The sequence below is a fragment of the Saimiri boliviensis genome, chromosome 12 (assembly GCF_048565385.1).
Source record: "Saimiri boliviensis isolate mSaiBol1 chromosome 12, mSaiBol1.pri, whole genome shotgun sequence".
Classification (NCBI taxonomy): domain Eukaryota; kingdom Metazoa; phylum Chordata; class Mammalia; order Primates; family Cebidae; genus Saimiri; species Saimiri boliviensis.
Window position 1 is genome coordinate 108,749,692 of NC_133460.1, and position 15,585 is coordinate 108,765,276.

The 15,585-nt window shown below is 60.8% G+C and overlaps 1 protein-coding gene across 2 annotated transcripts in view; it reads left to right on the plus strand.

Moving 5' to 3' along the window:
- The window catches only part of LHPP (phospholysine phosphohistidine inorganic pyrophosphate phosphatase), a 153,413-nt gene extending 137,828 nt beyond the window's left edge, over positions 1–15,585 (plus strand). Inside the window, exon 7 of one of the 2 annotated variants that reach the window (XM_003922116.3) lies at positions 14,789–15,585. In XM_003922116.3, coding sequence (XP_003922165.1) covers positions 14,789–14,885 — 97 coding nt within the window. In that variant the 3' untranslated portion in view covers positions 14,886–15,585. The remainder of the gene's footprint in view (positions 1–14,788) is intronic. The other variant, XM_074383056.1, reaches the window with a different exon arrangement.

Here is a 15,585-nt window from a genome sequence, read left to right on the forward strand (position 1 = left end):
GCTCAGGCAGTGCTGGCTTCCCTGCTTTTGAGGCTTTGGGACTCGGACTGAGTCACTACCAGCTTCTCTCTTCCCCAGCTTGCATACGGCCTATCATGGACCCGCCTTGTGACGGTGTGAGCCAGTTCTCCTAAAGAACCCCCTTCATAGAGACATCCGTCCTGTGAGTCCTGCCTCAGACAGCGGCGGAGGGCTCCAGGCAGGCCCCTCACCCATCCCTCAGCTTCAGCTTCTTTGCCCGTTGGGCAGAACATGGGGGTCACCACCTAGGATAGCAAGTCCCCATCTGTGTCACCGCCACCTGTCAAAAAGATCCCCCAGCCTAGCACTCAGGTCTGTGAGTGGTGGTGGAGATGACACTAGGCTCTGAAATAGTGGGGCTGAGTGACTCCGGCATCCCCAGGACCAGCAGGGGCACACTGAGTCCTGGGAGAGAACAGCCCCACCTCTCTGCACCCCTGCTTTCTCCTGGGCCACTGGGCTAGACATGGGGCTTCTCCACCCCCATGTGGTTTGGCCTGAGAAGGAGAGGAGGTGGGGTGGCACTTCTGGGGTGGTTGGAATGAGTGCTCTGCCCCGAGCCCAGCCTGTGCCCCTGGGTGAGGGTGCATGCAGAACTCTGGAGGGTCTGGCCGTCGTAGTGCACATTGGGAGGGGCGGAGTCAGCTCTTTAAAATCTAAACACATACCAGGTGCTTAACATGTTTTTATCAAAATATTGTGAACAGCTGCAAGAGGCTCCTGGGCTTCGAGGCGCTGTGCCCAGGTCCATCCCTCTGCCAAAGCCTTTTAGGTGAGCCCTGCCGGCCACCTGCTGGCCCAGGCCCCAGCTCCTGGTGGGCCCTGGCCCAGGCTGCAGGCAGTTCCAAGCGCACGCGGCAAGGCAGGCAGGGCCCCCCGCACCAGCTCTGAGCCTCCATTTGGTCAGCTGTAAAGATGGGGCGGAGGCACCCACTCCCCAGCTGCCGTGAAAACCAAATGAGCAGAAGTGTGACAGCCCCTCACCAGGTCCCCAGGGGGAGGACTCTCTGTGACTGGCACTGCCAGGAGTGGTGTTCTAATAGGAGTGTCCCATCGGCCTGGAGGGGACACGGGCTGGGTCTGCACCCACAGGAGCTTCCCTTTCTCTGTCTCAGAGTCCAGGGTGGCCCCTTGCCACTGGTTCCCGGGCACAGCCACAGAGATGTGTCTGCAGGGTCTGCATGTCAGCTGTCCAGGGCCTGCTTGGCCGCTGAGGGCCAGGAGTACAGCGCTCTGAGCTTAGTGGCCTGGCTGGGTGTAGCCTTGAGGTTCTCTGGAGAGCCCCATGGGGAAAGCCGCTTGGAGTGTTTGGGCACTGGACCTGCCCACCGTCTCCCGAGATGAAGCCTGTTCTCCAGGCAGTGAGGCTCATGTGAGTTCTGATGAGGCCAGGGTCAGCTTGAGGACCTGCGGGGAGTGGCCCGCCCACCCATCCCTCTGTCCGTCCATCTGCCTGTCTGTCTCTGTCTACCTCGATGCAGTTCCTGCCATCTACCCATCCCTCTGTCCCCTGTCCATCCCTGTCCATTCTTCCACCTGTCCACCCCGATGCAGGGCCTGCCATCCACCCTTCTCTGTCTGTCCCCATCCATCCGTCCATCTGTCCACTCATCCATCCACCAACCCATCTGTCCATCTCGTCCACCCACCTACCCATCCATGTGTCCATCCATCCGTCCGTCCCCAGCCATCCATTCATCCTTCCAACCATCCATCTGTCCATCCCCATCCACCTGTCCAGCCACCATCCCGGCGAGCACCCGCCCTGGCCACCACCTGCATCATTTCGGTGAATCTCCACTGTAGCCCTAGGATGGGTGCTTTCCAGCCCCGCTTTCAGGATGAGCGAAGGGAGGCTCCGAGTGGCTATTTGGCCACGGTCACACAGAGGTCAGGGCCAGCCCTTCCCATGGCCGAAGCCCAGGCCCCTCCACCAGCCCCGCCTCCCCGTGTGCAGGTGGAGCAGCCAGGCTGTGGGAGCCCACGTCCTCGAGTCATTGAAATTAGGGAGGCCTGGCTCTCAAAGCTTCCTGTAAACAAAAAAGGAGAAAAAGAGAAGCCACTTTTGCTGTCAGGACATCCTGTGGGCGTCCTGGGGGATGTGATGGCCAATTGCTTGGGGCTTGACTTGGGGTGCCCAGGAGCTGCGTCCACGCTGCGGCCCTGAACCGGGTGTCATGCTCTGTGGGCAGAGCCACCCATTCTGTGGGTGCTCCTCCCTGCCAGCCTCCATTCTGGAAGTTCCAACTGGATCCCCCAGGCCTGTGTCCCAGAGACCCTCCAGGTCTTCGTTCATTTGGCATGCGTTTATTCAGGGGGTAGGACACGCCCTGGAGACCACAGGGCGGGGATCTCTGAGTTGGGGCTTGTGGAGGGAGGAAGGTGAGAGGGTGTTCCAGGCAGAGGAGGTGGTCGGGAAAGGCCCCCCGGTGAGGCAGGGGCAGGTGCTGGGGGGTGAGGAGGGGGCTGCTGATGTGTAAGCAGGGGTCAGTCCAGGGCCCCCTGTGGGCCACATTAGAGAGACTGGGTCTGGCCTGGTTGCTAGTGGGGCCCCTTGGGGTGATGGGTTCCCCGACAGGCCTCCGGGACCCCAGCTGCTGGTTTGGCACCACCCCGGCTTCTGTGAGCTTTTGCTTCCATTCCTGGCGCCTGTGGCTCTTCCTAGGCCCCTGCCCCGGAGCACCGGTGCCCACTTCGCCAAAGCACAGAGGGCTGCAGGTGGCCAGGGCAGGGTGGGGGCCTTGCTGCATAGGGTTCACCTTCTGGCCAGAAACAGGGCTGGCCCGATCTGGGTGTTGGCCTGTGTGGCGTGGCCAGCATGCTCTCACCTCTCGGTCTGGATGTAGGAGAGGGTGCTCCATCCAGGGAGTTAGTCTCCAGAAGGCAACTCTCTGTATCAGTACTGCAGCCTAGGTGCCCGGGGTCTCAAGCAGTGGGGCCTCCCCCAAGGAGGTGAAGTACATGTGGCCCCTTGTGCTGGAGCTGGGCTCTAGGGAGGACCAGAAGGGTAAAGTCAGGCCAGGGTACCAAGGTCTTGAGCCCCAGGGGCCTGCCTGTCTGCCCATCACCCCTCCACTCATGGGGAGGGACTGCCCCCCAGCCCACATTTCTAGGAGGGCCGGGGCTCACAGGAAGCCGATGCTGGGTGATGACCCACAGTCCCCAGTGGTTAGGAGGAAGGAGGCTGCCCGTTTGTCCACCCAGGTAGTTGGCTGACTGCTCCTGTGCCCACTAAGAGCCAAGGCCATGAGGCCACCAACGGAATGTCCCTGATTTCAGGGATCTCAGTGTGGAGTGGGCAGCACACAGGTAACCAGATAATTCTAGAGATTGATGAGTGCTGTGATGGGGTCCACACAGTTGCCATGGAGTGCAGAGTGGGCACCTAACTGAGGAGGTGAGGGTTGGAGGAAGGCTTCAGGGAAGACAAGGAGATGACTTGTTCTTGGGGAATGAGTCTCAGGTAGCCGAAGCTTTAGGGCCGGGCAGTAGACTCAGAGACGCCCTCAGGGCAGGGGGAAGTGACGCGTGCCTGGTGTGGGAATGGGGAGACACTGGAGAATGGTGGGGAGCGTGGCAGCCGGGCGCGCCTTGCCCCTTCCGAGGGGACAGCTGCCACATCACACCCTGCGGCACACCGCTGCCCATGGTTTGTCACCCATACTGGGCTCTTTCAGATTTTCTCAAGAAGCCAGATTTCCAGCTTCTGGTTTTGAAAAGCTCTGGTTTTGTGCACTTGCGGGGCCTTATGTATACGTGAATCGGGTGAAGACAGGCAGTGGTAGCGCTTGCCCCACACTCCAGCCAGGGCCGGGGATTCGAGGGGCCACATCTGCCACGTGAGGGAGTCTCTGGAGACCGCCAAGCATCACCACCAGTCCCTCTCACCTCGTCCCACGTCTGCCCTCGGCCTCAGTCACTGCGGCAGTGAGGACCGTGCAGGAAATAGCTGGTACCATGGTGTCAGTTCTGGTTGACAGGGTGCCACCTGGCTAAACCTAGTCGTAAATAAGCCCCGTTTCCTCCCTGTGGACCGAGACTGGCAGGTGCCAAGGTTCACGGCAAAAGCCCTTCCCCGCCAGGCTCCAGCTTAGGAGCCTAAAGCCTTGCCCAGGCCCCCTGCCCTCTGGCTGGCTGGCTGGCACACACCCTTGCCTCAGCCCTGGCCCCCGGGTCCTGTTGACCATCAGGTGGCAGATCCCAAGGAATGCAGGCATCTGGGTGGCCCCATGCAGAGCACCAGCCATGGGGAGGCTGTGAGCTGCCAGGCCCACGTGCACTCCCTGCATGCACCTTTCCTCTTCTCCAGGTCCCCGTCGGTCTCCATGCAGGCTGCCCCTCCACTGCCTCTTCTTAGCACCCTGACTCCATCTGGGGGTGGCTGGGAGGGGAGACCCCCTGCCCCCAGGCCTCCAGGTCTGGCCAGAGCCAACCAGCCTATCTGAGACCCCCAGATGCAGGCTATGCCCATGTGCCCATGGAGGAATCACTAATGTGAGCCCAGATTTCCATTCTTGTGGGAGGGAGACCAACTGGGTTGAAACCCCAGCTTCGCTGCCTCTGGCTGTGACTTTGGGCATAGCCCTTCTTCTCTGGGGTCTGTCTGTCTCCTTATCTCAGAGAAACGGATCGCAGTACGCACCCCACGGCATGCTGTGCAGAGCACGTGGAGATGCCACCCACAGCTGGCCTGCTGCAGAGTTGCGGGCCGATTGGGGTATCGCTGATGTGGTGGCGGCCGTGCGTGTCTAGCTAGAGCAGTCTCGCCTGCACCCCAGGGCCTGCCCGCTGGCTGGTGAGAGCTCTGGGTTGCAGGCAGCAGGCAAGGCCTATTTCCAGTGAGTCTGGGGCTCTTGGGGGTGTGTGAGACCTTGGGCAAGGCCCTTCTGTGCCTCAGTTTACCCACCAGGGCTCAGAGCCCAGTGAGTGCCTCCTTCTGCAAGGAGAGACTCTTGTACTTACTAGCTAGAGGACAGGTCAGCAGGGGCAGGCTCTGGGTACCACCTACTGGAAGGAAAGGGGGTTCAGTTAGGCAGCCCTGCCCTCACAATGGAAGAAAATTGGGGTTCAGCTAGCCCAGCCCTGCCCTCACCCCAGCTCTTCACATATCCACATGGTGGTGGGGGCGGTCAAACCACCAGGAGACTATAGGGACCCAAGGCTGAGGGCAGGAGATGGTGCGGCCCTCTCCTATCTCTGGGTTGCTCCCGCCCACACATGTGCACTCAGGGAAGGTGTATCTCTCGGCTGGGGGCACAGGACCCCACCTCACTCTTAGCTGAGACGTCCTTGACAGGCCTCCTGGACAGGTGGGGCAGGGCAGGCGTGGCCAGCTGCAGCCCCTGGGAGGGCACTGGGGCTGGGGCCAGGCCGGGGCAGGACAGAGTTGGGGAATCCAGGCCTCTCAACATTGCCCTGGCTGTCTTTTTGTATGAAGTGCCACCTGGGGGCTGCAGCCTGGCCGGACATCTGCAGTGTCCTCGTGCCCAGCCTCTATGGGTGTCTGGCTCACCCTAGGTGAGGGGAAGGCGGGCCTGGGTAGTTTGGGCTGGGCAGGCTCAACCAGGGTGCACAATTTTCCCAGTCACACACAGATGCTATGGAAAGGGGCTCCGGGGGATGGGTCATCTCCTTCCACCCTACTCCTCCTGGGGTGGCCAGATGGCCAGATAGATGGGGGACCAGCATGTGGTCCCCCCAAGCCGGCCACTGCTCTGCTCTGGGCTGGGCCAGTGGGAAAGGGAGCATGGCACCTCCAAGGGAGGGCCCAGTCGGGGAAGTATGTCCCCATCCCTGCTCTTGGCCAGAGGGCTGAGGGCCCCAGAGAGGCCCAGGGTGAGGACTCCTTCAGGCCTGGGTTTTTATTTGGATGTTTTTTTTTCTGCCAATGGCTTTACGGTAGCCCAAGGAGCTCCCGCATGTGTGAGAGGGGCGTGGGGAGGCAAGTCTCCAGGATGGGAGCCTCCCTGCGGTCCTCGCCATGGGGCTGGCATGTGGCCCAACCCTCCGGTCCCTCCAGACTGCCCTTCCCACCTGGACCCAGCTGGCCTCCATGGCAGGAGGTGCCCTGGGCTAGAGGGCCCTCAGGCTGGGCTCCGAGGCTCCAGGCTGACTCGCAGCAGTCCTCAGGCCTGTGGGCAGAGCCGGCTTGGGGGGACATGGGCCTGAGGCTGAGCAGTCCCCGAGTGAGGTGAGGCAGCTGAGGCTGGAGCCTGCGTCCCCAGCACCTGCTGAGGCCCGGGCCTGGAGTGCTGGCTCAGGCGCCATGTGATCTCTGCAGGCAGCCACCAGGTCAGGATCCTGTGTCCCTCTTGGGTCAGAGGCCTCGGCTGGATGCACAGGCTCCATGGAAGGAGCTCCTAGCTCGGGTTTCTTTGTAATCAGCAGGACACGGCACCTTTCTAGAGGTACCTGGGTCTGGACATGTCACACCCCCGAAGCACTTCCAGAACCTAGGCCCAGTGTTAGCCCAGGGAACGGAGGGGTCGGAGCAACCTGCCTAAGATCTGTGGCCATGTCCACCCCCCGGCCCCCTCACCCCCAACCCCACCCCCACTCTGTTAGGAGGTCACTGATCCTCGAGCATCTGCCAGGAGCCCAGCTCAGGCCAGGTCATGGGCGGTATGTGAGTTGTTCTCCCCCCATCACTGGGCCCCATCAAGCTGCTGTCCTGAGGGTGGCTGTGCTGAGCCAGCACGTGGACAGCAGGGAACCCCATGGGCACAGGCCTAGTGTCTGCTGCGATGCTGCAGGCATCTAATAATCAGCCTTCAGAGAAGCTGCCGTGTGCAGGTGGAGGCAGGCCTCCCAGCCACATCCTCCCGGCACTTGCCAGGGCCAGGCTCAGGTGAACACCCTTCTAGAAACCACCCCCCAGGCTCCAGGGATCTTGGGCTCCTGGGGTTCCGACGGAGGCGGCCCCATGCCTGGCCTTGCCACCTCCACCTCATGAATCAGCGGCCTCTTTGTTCTGCAAGTCTGTCAGCACAGCCGAGCTGACGTCACCCTCTGAGGCCAATGCTCGGATCCCTGAATTCACTGGGCAGCTGCCCCCAGCACCTGGCTCTCAGCTACCGCCTTTCTAAAGCAACTGGGGACAGGGAACATGGCCCTCCACTGGCAGGCAGCCATTGCGGCCTCCCGTTGTGAAAGCCTCTTCCCCACCCTGCCCCTGCCCGTGACCCTGCAGGGCGGGGAGGGGGTGGACGGGCCACCCGCTGGGAGCCCCAGGCAGGGCAGGACCCTCAAGAGCCCCTCCGGGAGAGGCCACCATCTCCCCTTGGTCAGTGTTGCCCAGGAGGCGGTGCTGGCCTGCATGTGCCCTGGAGATAGTGGCAGGGAGACCGCCCTCATGAGGCTTGTTTGCTGGGGTCTGGCCACCATTTCCTTGGATTGAGACTGTCCCTGTGAAGCTGGTCAGGCACAGAACCGCCTTGTTTTCTCTCTCTCACTCATTCCCTGCATTCAACTCACAGGGCATGAGAGGGAGGAATCACTGATGATGGGCGCCGCCCGGCCCAGCTGGGGGCCTTTGTTCATTTGGTGGCGTGGGGTGGGGTGGTCTGGGGTGGGGGGCACATTCTGCATGCTCAGGAGAGACAGCAACTCGCCCAGTGGAAGGAACATAGATTGGAGATGGGGACAAGTGGGTAGGGTCTTGCAGCATGAGTAGGAGTCTGCAGGTGGCGCAGGTTTCAAGAGCATTCTAGGGCATAGCATGGGCAGTGGCAGGGAGAGCTAGGACGTCTGGAGTGGCAGCCCAGGCAGAGTGGCTGGCATGGGAAGGGAGGTCCGCAGGTAAGGCCCAGGCAGGATGGACTTGTCAGCCATGCTGAGGAACTGGGCTATGACGTGGACAGCAGGGAGCCACCGCCGTTTACAGGGGAGGCGGGAGCAGGTGAGCATTTGGGGAAGCTACTCTGGCTGCAAAAGGGATGAGAGGGGGCCAGGCTGGATGGATAAGCCAGTGGAGGGGGAGGAGGAAGGGGAAGGGAACAGGCTTTAGCAGCCCTACTGTCCCTGAGGGGCCCGGGTCACCCTGTGGGGCCTGAGGAAGCCATGCTAGCTCCAGGCCGGCCTCCTGATCATTCTGCCACACACTTCACTGCCGCGTCCCTCCACTTCCCCCTCCGAAACAGACAGTAGGACCCACCTGCAGGGTGCTGCGCAAGGATGGGGGAGGTATCTGGAGGGCACCCCACACCAGAAGCAGGTCCTCAGCCGGAGACACCCAAATGCAGCCCGAGAGAGGCTGCACCCAGGACAGGAGAGGAGAGCCCACGGCCGCTCCGCAGGCACCTGGGGGCATCTCCCACTGCCTCCACCTCCCAGCTGGGCCCCGAGGGCCGGGCACTCTGGCTTGGAGAGGAAGCCGCCCTGCAAAGGCCTGGTGTCTCCACGCCATTCTCAGGAGGACAGCAGCAAGGACAATGGATGGGAGTGGTGCTCGCTTTCATGTCCGTTTCTGGAAGCGTCCCCACTCAGTTCTGCCCGCCCCCTCTCCCATCAGTGCCGTGACTCCAGGCCCTTTTCTTTCCTTCCCAGCAGTGATGAGAACCATGAGTGTGGAACTGGCCTGTGAAGCCCGGAGGGCAGAGGGTGGAGGTGGGATGGGGGCAGGAGCCAGCACCAGTGTGGGCTGCAGAGTCCCCAGGTGCAGGGGAAATGCCAGGTTCGTGTTCAGTCTCACCCCGTTTCATCTCAGTTTCATCTCAGAGTGGCCCCTGGAGCCAGGCCCCCTGCCACCTTACAGATGAGGAAGCCGAGGCTCAGGGAGGTAAAGAGACCTGCCCTGGGCCACGAAGTTCACTGGGAACACAGCAGGGTGCTCACCTGTGAGGGCCTGGGCTGGGCCTGGGGCAGAAAAGCAGCAGTGCTAGGACCCCCACAGGGAGCAATCAGCAAGGGTCCGTAAGCCAGGGAAGGGCAGAGGGGCTTACACAGGCCCACGTGGCCTGGACACACAACCCTGGGGCAGCCCCAGCCCGAGCGACGCCTCCCTGCCTGGTGAAGACCTGTGCCCTGCACATGGTGTGCTCTCTGTTCGTGTCCCGGGCCTGTCCCCTCCCTCCGTGGGTCTGTCTCCACCCGCCTGCCCTCTCCGCCCTCCTTTTCTGTTTCTTTTCTCACTCCCTGTTTCTGCCTGTCTTGCAGTCCCTCCTGTCCCTGCCCTCCCTCCCTCCATGTGGGTGTCTCTTCCTCCTCCTCCACCAGCTCTGTCCCAGCAGGGCACTGAGGGCAGGAAGGCCTGTGGCCCCTCCCGCTTCACCAGCTCCACTCTGTCCCCACTACCAAGGGCGCACCTTTGCTGGGTTTCTTGGTTCGGCTTTTGTACCATGGCATCTGAGGCCCATAGGTCACAGGGCACTGGCCAGTGTGGTGCAGGGACAACTCCTGCACAGGCCGTTGGACCAGGCAGAGCAGCTTCAGGGGCTTGGGGCCAGCAAGCCAGGAACAGTCCCCTCCCACCTACCCCAACTCCCTGGGAGCCACAGCCCACAGCAGCGTCACGTCATTAAGACATAAAAGTCCACGATTTCTGCTGCGTGTGGGCAAACACTGGCCGGGTGCTAATGCAATCCTTTCAGTGGATTCTTGAATTTAAATGATACGTAATTAAACATAATTAGCCACAGACACCATTCGGCTAGGTACGTGCACGGAGTGGGGCGGCTGGATTCTCAGTACGAAGCCTCATCTGTGGGAGGGACTCTTGTTCCCTTCTCGGGGCTGGTTTCCTTTGCCCGGACCATAAGCCTGGCTGGGAAGGTGCCCGAGGAGGGGGTCCTGGGGGCCAGTCCCCAGGGGGCTTGGATGAATTGGCAGTGTTTGCTGGAAAAATTTTTGTTCCACTTTGGGCAACAAGGAGCCCAGACCTCTCACCGCCGTGGGGAGAGAAGTTGGGAATCCGATGGGAACTGGCCAAGAGAACTGGTACCAGCAACCTCAGCCCTGGACTCCTTGTGAGTGTGGCTGGGCACACACAGTGGCAGCGAGCAGGCTTCCGAGCTCATCTTCCCAGACTCCAGGGGGAGCCCAGGCTATGCACACAGGCCAGGCAGAGGTGAGCCCAGGGAGGCGTGGCACCACAGGTACAGAGGGCGAGGGGGCAGAGCCTGCAGGCGCCCTCCCTAGTGCCAGGCCTGCTGGGACTCCAGGCTGTTGGGACATCCCCTAGGATCCTGCTTGGAGCCTTCCTGACCCCCCCCCCCCACCAACTCCAGTGCCTATGGTGGGCTCACCCTGTCCCCACACACCTCACCCTGTCCTCACTGTACCCCACACACCAGGGTCTGTCCATCCGCCTGCCTATCCCCACCACCCAGCCTGTGTGCCCAGGGGACGGCTCAAGGCCGGTCACAAACCACCTCCCTGGCCGACCCAGCCCCAGCCCACAGTGCATTCCCCAAACAGCATTGCTGAGCTCCCGATTTTAGCCACAACAGCGCCCATGCTCACACCAACCAACCTGTCCTTGCCAGGAATGTCGGCTCCTGCCCTCCTGACGGGAGCCCATGGCGCATGCTATTATGACCTCAGTCCAGGGGTGGGGACACCAAAACACAAAGGCCTAAGAAGCTGCCCGAGGCCACGTGGCTGATCTGGTGCTGTCTCTGTCTCAGTCAGGGGCCCGTCCTGCCCACGTACCCTGCCATACCCTCGGCCAGGGCCAGCACAGTCTTAGAGGTAGAGCTGCTGAGGGGAGAAGCGCTTCCCCTCATGGCATCTGTCCTCCAAGAGAGACCTGAGTAAGGGGGGGGGGGCGTCAGCAGCCTTAAGGGGACCTTATACCCCTGCCCATCCTTTGTTCTGTACCAGGGCATGGTATATCTGCACAGCCTGGAGCCTGGCGTGGCTGGCAGCCCCAGGAAACTGGGACCGGCCCTGCCTAGCCGGGAGCAGCCGCACCTCCTGCAGCAGCGGGCGAGCGGAAGCACTGGCCTCCCAAGAGCAAGAACTTGTTCCCAGGAGGGCCTTTCCGGAGACCTGGGGTACAGGGGAGTGGGCAGGCCAGACTAGGGGCCCAGGCCTTTCCTGCAGGGGCCAGGTCCTTACCACGGCAGGCTCTGCAGGCTTCCATTTGGTCTCTTTCGTTATTTTCTTCTTTTTACATCCCTTAAAAAATACAAACAGGCCACAGGTAGGATTGGCCCTCTGGGCTACTTAACAGCATCTGTGAGCATCATATGTGGCTTTTTTTTTTTTTTTTTGAGACAGGGTCTCACTCTGTCACCCAGGCTGGAGTGCAGTGGTATGATCACGGCTCACCACAGCTTCAACCTCCTAGGCTTAGGTAATCCTCCCACCTCAGCCTCCTGAATAGCTGGGACTACAGGCGACTGCCACTACACCCGAATAATTTTTGTATTTTTTTTGTAGAGATGGGGTTTCACCATGTTGCCCAGGCTGGTGTCGACCGCCTGGGCTAAAGCAATCTTCCTGCCTTAGCCTCCCAAGGTACTAGGATTACAGGCGTGAGCTACGTACCACGCCCGGCCCATATGTGGCTTTTTAATTACATCTTTGAGAAATAACATTAGTAAAGTTCTCTAACAGTAAAGAGCAGGATGTTAGCCCAGCCCCGGCCAAGATCTAGAACATTGCTGGCATCCCGTTCACCATTCCATGAGGAAACTGCCATCCCACCCTCTGTCACTAGCCTGGCTTTGCCAGCTCTGGAGCTCTCTGTGAATCGGCCATGCCTTGTGTGTTCCTCACGTGGCCTGGGGCTCCCACGTTGCCGTGCAGCGGGAGCTCACCCCAGGCTGAGCCACTGCGGAGCATTCTAGCGTGCGATTCTGCCACCGTCTGTTTTTCCATCCTCCCACTGGCGGGCATTTGTCCAGTGTTTGACTTCTGCTATTGCAACTAAAGCTGTGTGGAACATTCTAGTATGTGCCTTTGGTGACTGTGCAGATGCATTTCTGCTGAGTACATACCTAGGAGTGGGACTGCAGGTTGCTAGAGGATGTTGGCACGCAGTTTTCCAAAGCGGCCCATACCATAGAAGACCTTGTGACGGTGCCCAGAACAGATTTCAGCACCGATGTGGCATCATGCCCGTCTTCAGTGCCGCCTTTCCTAAAGCGTGGACACACTGTGCCATCACAGAACGCACAGAATGGCATGAACAGAACAAGAGGCCGCTAAAGCCCCGAGAGTGACATGAGCTGTTCTTGCCCGGGGTTCTGATGAAGTGGGAGGGGTGCAGGGAAGGGTGGGAGTGAGGGTGAAGGTGTGGATGAGGGTGCTAGAGTGGGCAAGGGTGCGGGTGAGGGAGCAGGTTTGGGAATGGGTGCAGGTGCTGATGGAGCTGTTGCGGGTGAGGGTGCTGGTGGGGGGGTGAGGGTTGGGGTGTGGGTGAGGATGTGAATGAGGGTTGGGGTGCTGGTAGGGTTGCGGGTACAGTCAAGCGTTCAGGTACAGATGGTGTGGGTGGGGGTGGGGGTGAAGGCGCAGGTGAGGGCGGAGGTGAGGGTTGGGGTGCGGGTGAGGATGTGGGTGCAGGTGGGGGTATGGGTGCAGATGCGGGTGGGGGTACTGGTGAGGGTGCAGGTGAGGGTGGGGGTGAAGGTTTGGGTAAGGGTGAAGTTTCAGGCGAGGGTGAGGTGCAGGTGGGACTGGGGTGTGGCAGAGGGTGAGGGTGCGGGTGGGGGTGAGGGTATGGGTGGAAGTTCGGGTGAGGGCACCACACATTCGTCCCCTTGTTTGGTCCCCAAGGCTCTTAGTTTGGTGTGTGTTCATTCAGGAGCAGTAGAGTGACACCCACTGGTTCTGACAGCTGTGGGTGCCTCTGCTTGGAGTGGGTGCTGTCAGCCACCCTTTGCTGGAAGGAGCAGGAGGGTCCAGCAGTGGTGGAAGCTCTCAAAAGAACCAGGGCTGGGAGTAGAACTCGGTCAGATCCCAGCTCTGCTCTCCCCACTGTGTGACCTTCAGCCAGTCCCTGAACCTTTCTGAGCTGTTTCCTCACCCATTCAAGATGGGGGTGGCCATTTCTTCCTTGGAGGGTATAAGGAAACGAGGGACGTGAGGCCTGAGTGCTGTGCTCGGAGACAGCAGGAGGGGAAGTGGCCGCAGCCCCGTACAAGCGGGTGGCCGAGCAAGTGGGGGCGCTGGAGGAGCTCAGGGGACAGGGTTCCCTTGGGACCCGGACAAGAGCCAAAAGGTGTACCCCCCAGTCACAGGGGAGCCCACACTGCCCTCCCCTCCCAGGGACTGCCCCTGTGGCCCCGTCCAGGTCCACAGCCTCAGCAGTCCCCGAGTGCGGGTCCACGGCCTCAGCGGTCCCCAAGTGCAGGAGGTAGCCTCTAGGCCACTGGGCTGAGAACCCTTAAAAGAAAATGCACCCCTGCCCATGACAGTCATTTTAGGGTGAAGAAAGCCCTTTGCGGAAAGCAAACGCTTTGAAAGGGACAACACAACTTTTAGATGTTGTGAGAACCAACTTCAAGCACGTCCTCTTAGACCAGGGTGGCAGCTTCCAAGGCGGGGCACACAGCTGGGAGGCCACGGTTTCTCTGCTTCTCAGGGAGCTTGGACCAGGCCATAGGGTGATCCGAGCACCACGTCCCTCGGCAGTGGCAGGTTTGCAGATGGGCCGGTCCCTACTTCCTGCGAAGCTCCAGCAGCCCCTCTGTGGATGTAAGGCTGTGGGGAGGGGTCTTCTGGCTCACAGCCCCTAGGATGAGATGCCACTTCCTCAAGTAACTGTCAAGATCCTGGGGTACAGGCTGCGCATGGTGGCTCTCTCCCGTAATCTCAGCACTTTGGGAGTCACTTGAGGTCAGGAGTTTGAGACTAGCCTGGCCAACATGGTGAAATCCTGTCTCTACTAAAAAAACACAAAAGTAGCCCGTAATCCCAGCTACTCACGAGCTGAGGCAGGAGAATCGCTTGAATCCAGGAGGTGGAGGTTGCAGTGAGCCAAGATCGCACCACTGCACTCCAGCCTGGACAACGGTCACACTTGGTCTCAAAAAAAAAAAAAAAAAAAGGCTCTGGATGTCCCCATTAACTCACCTGACCTCTTCCTGTGGCTGGGGCTCTCCTCTCCCACACACGTCTACCCGTAGCCCCCGCCTGCCTTCAGGACTCAGCCCACAGAGCCTTCCACAAAGTCCCCTGGCAGGGCCCAGAGGCTTCTACGCTGCCTCATGGAATCATTCCTGTGTCCTCAGCATCAGTGAGACCTCGGGAGATGCCTGGGGAGTGGTTGAAGGTTTGGGGAGGTTCCTGCCCCCAGAATCCCAACCAGAGGGCAGCTCACCCAGCAGCCCAGTGCCCCCTCTGTCGGGTGGACAAGGCCTCAAAGTAGGGCAGGCAGGAGCTCCGGGACTCTCCCCCAGCAGTCCCCACAGTGCACATGCCCTGGGCTCCTCCCACTGGGCACTAGGCCAGGCCAGGGATGCAGGGTGAGCCCCCGGGGAGCCCACAGCAGCATACACACGTCCCCACCATCGAAGGCGAGATGCCTGTGCTGGAGACCCAAGGGCGCTGGGCGGCTGTCACTGCGCCACGAGGCTAAGCAAGCTCCCAATGGGAGACAGGTCTGGGGAGGTGTCCAGGTTGAGGGCACAGTCAGGAGGGGCCGTGTGTGCCTGAGTAGGGGACGGGGAAGAGGGGCATGGCCAGTGGTCACGGGTCAGACTGCCTGGCAAGACCTGGAGGTTTCCTCAAGCTGAGGCCAGACCTGTGCTAGATGCTGGGTGGGTGGAGCTGTAGAGGGGTCAACATGGGGGCATGGACTAACCTCCGCCATCCTCTCCAGGCCCAGTGACGAACACCATCCGGAAGTGAAGGCTGATGGGTATGTGGACAACCTCGCAGAGGCTGTGGACCTGCTGCTGCAGCACGTGGACAAGTGACCGGCCTCCTGGGAGAGCCCCACCTCCCCCACCCCTGCCTCTCCCCCACCTGTGCCCCTCCTCCACCCACCCAGGTGCCTAGACCACCCAAGGCCCTGAGAGCCCTGCCTTCTGCCTTCTGTCCTGCGTGGGCAGGCATATGTTCCCTATCCGGGTGGCCTGCTCCCACTTGGGCCCTAACTTCAGCTCCCTGTAGTGAAGTCCAGGAGGGTGGGACAGACCTGTCAGGCCTCTGGGAAGCTCCCAAATCCCCGAACTCACTCACTCACCGTGCACCTGGTCCTTTAACCGCAGTAAACTCCACCTAACTGGACTCAGAGGCACTCGCCCACTGCCTCCTGCTCAGATCTCTGCATTTAAGTGAAGAGCCTGGAATAAACCAGGGCCTCCTGTGCACAGACCTTGCAACCCAGAACCACGTCAGCCTCCCTGCGACTGCCCAAGCACACTACCCACCACCCCAGCCCCGAAATAGCGCCAGCCCACTGCTTTCTATCCCCACAGTCACCTTTGCAGACAGGGACCAGGGGCAGCTCTCGAGGGCACTCTGGAGGCTCCAGTGCCACACAGGAAGAACTGTAGCCTGTGTCCAAGGCACACAGGGTACTTTCTGGAGCCACTGCTGGACAGACTTGAAGGTGTCATGCCTGGCATGTGCAGGAGGAAATTAACAGTTGAATAAACTCTGCCTTGACCAGCA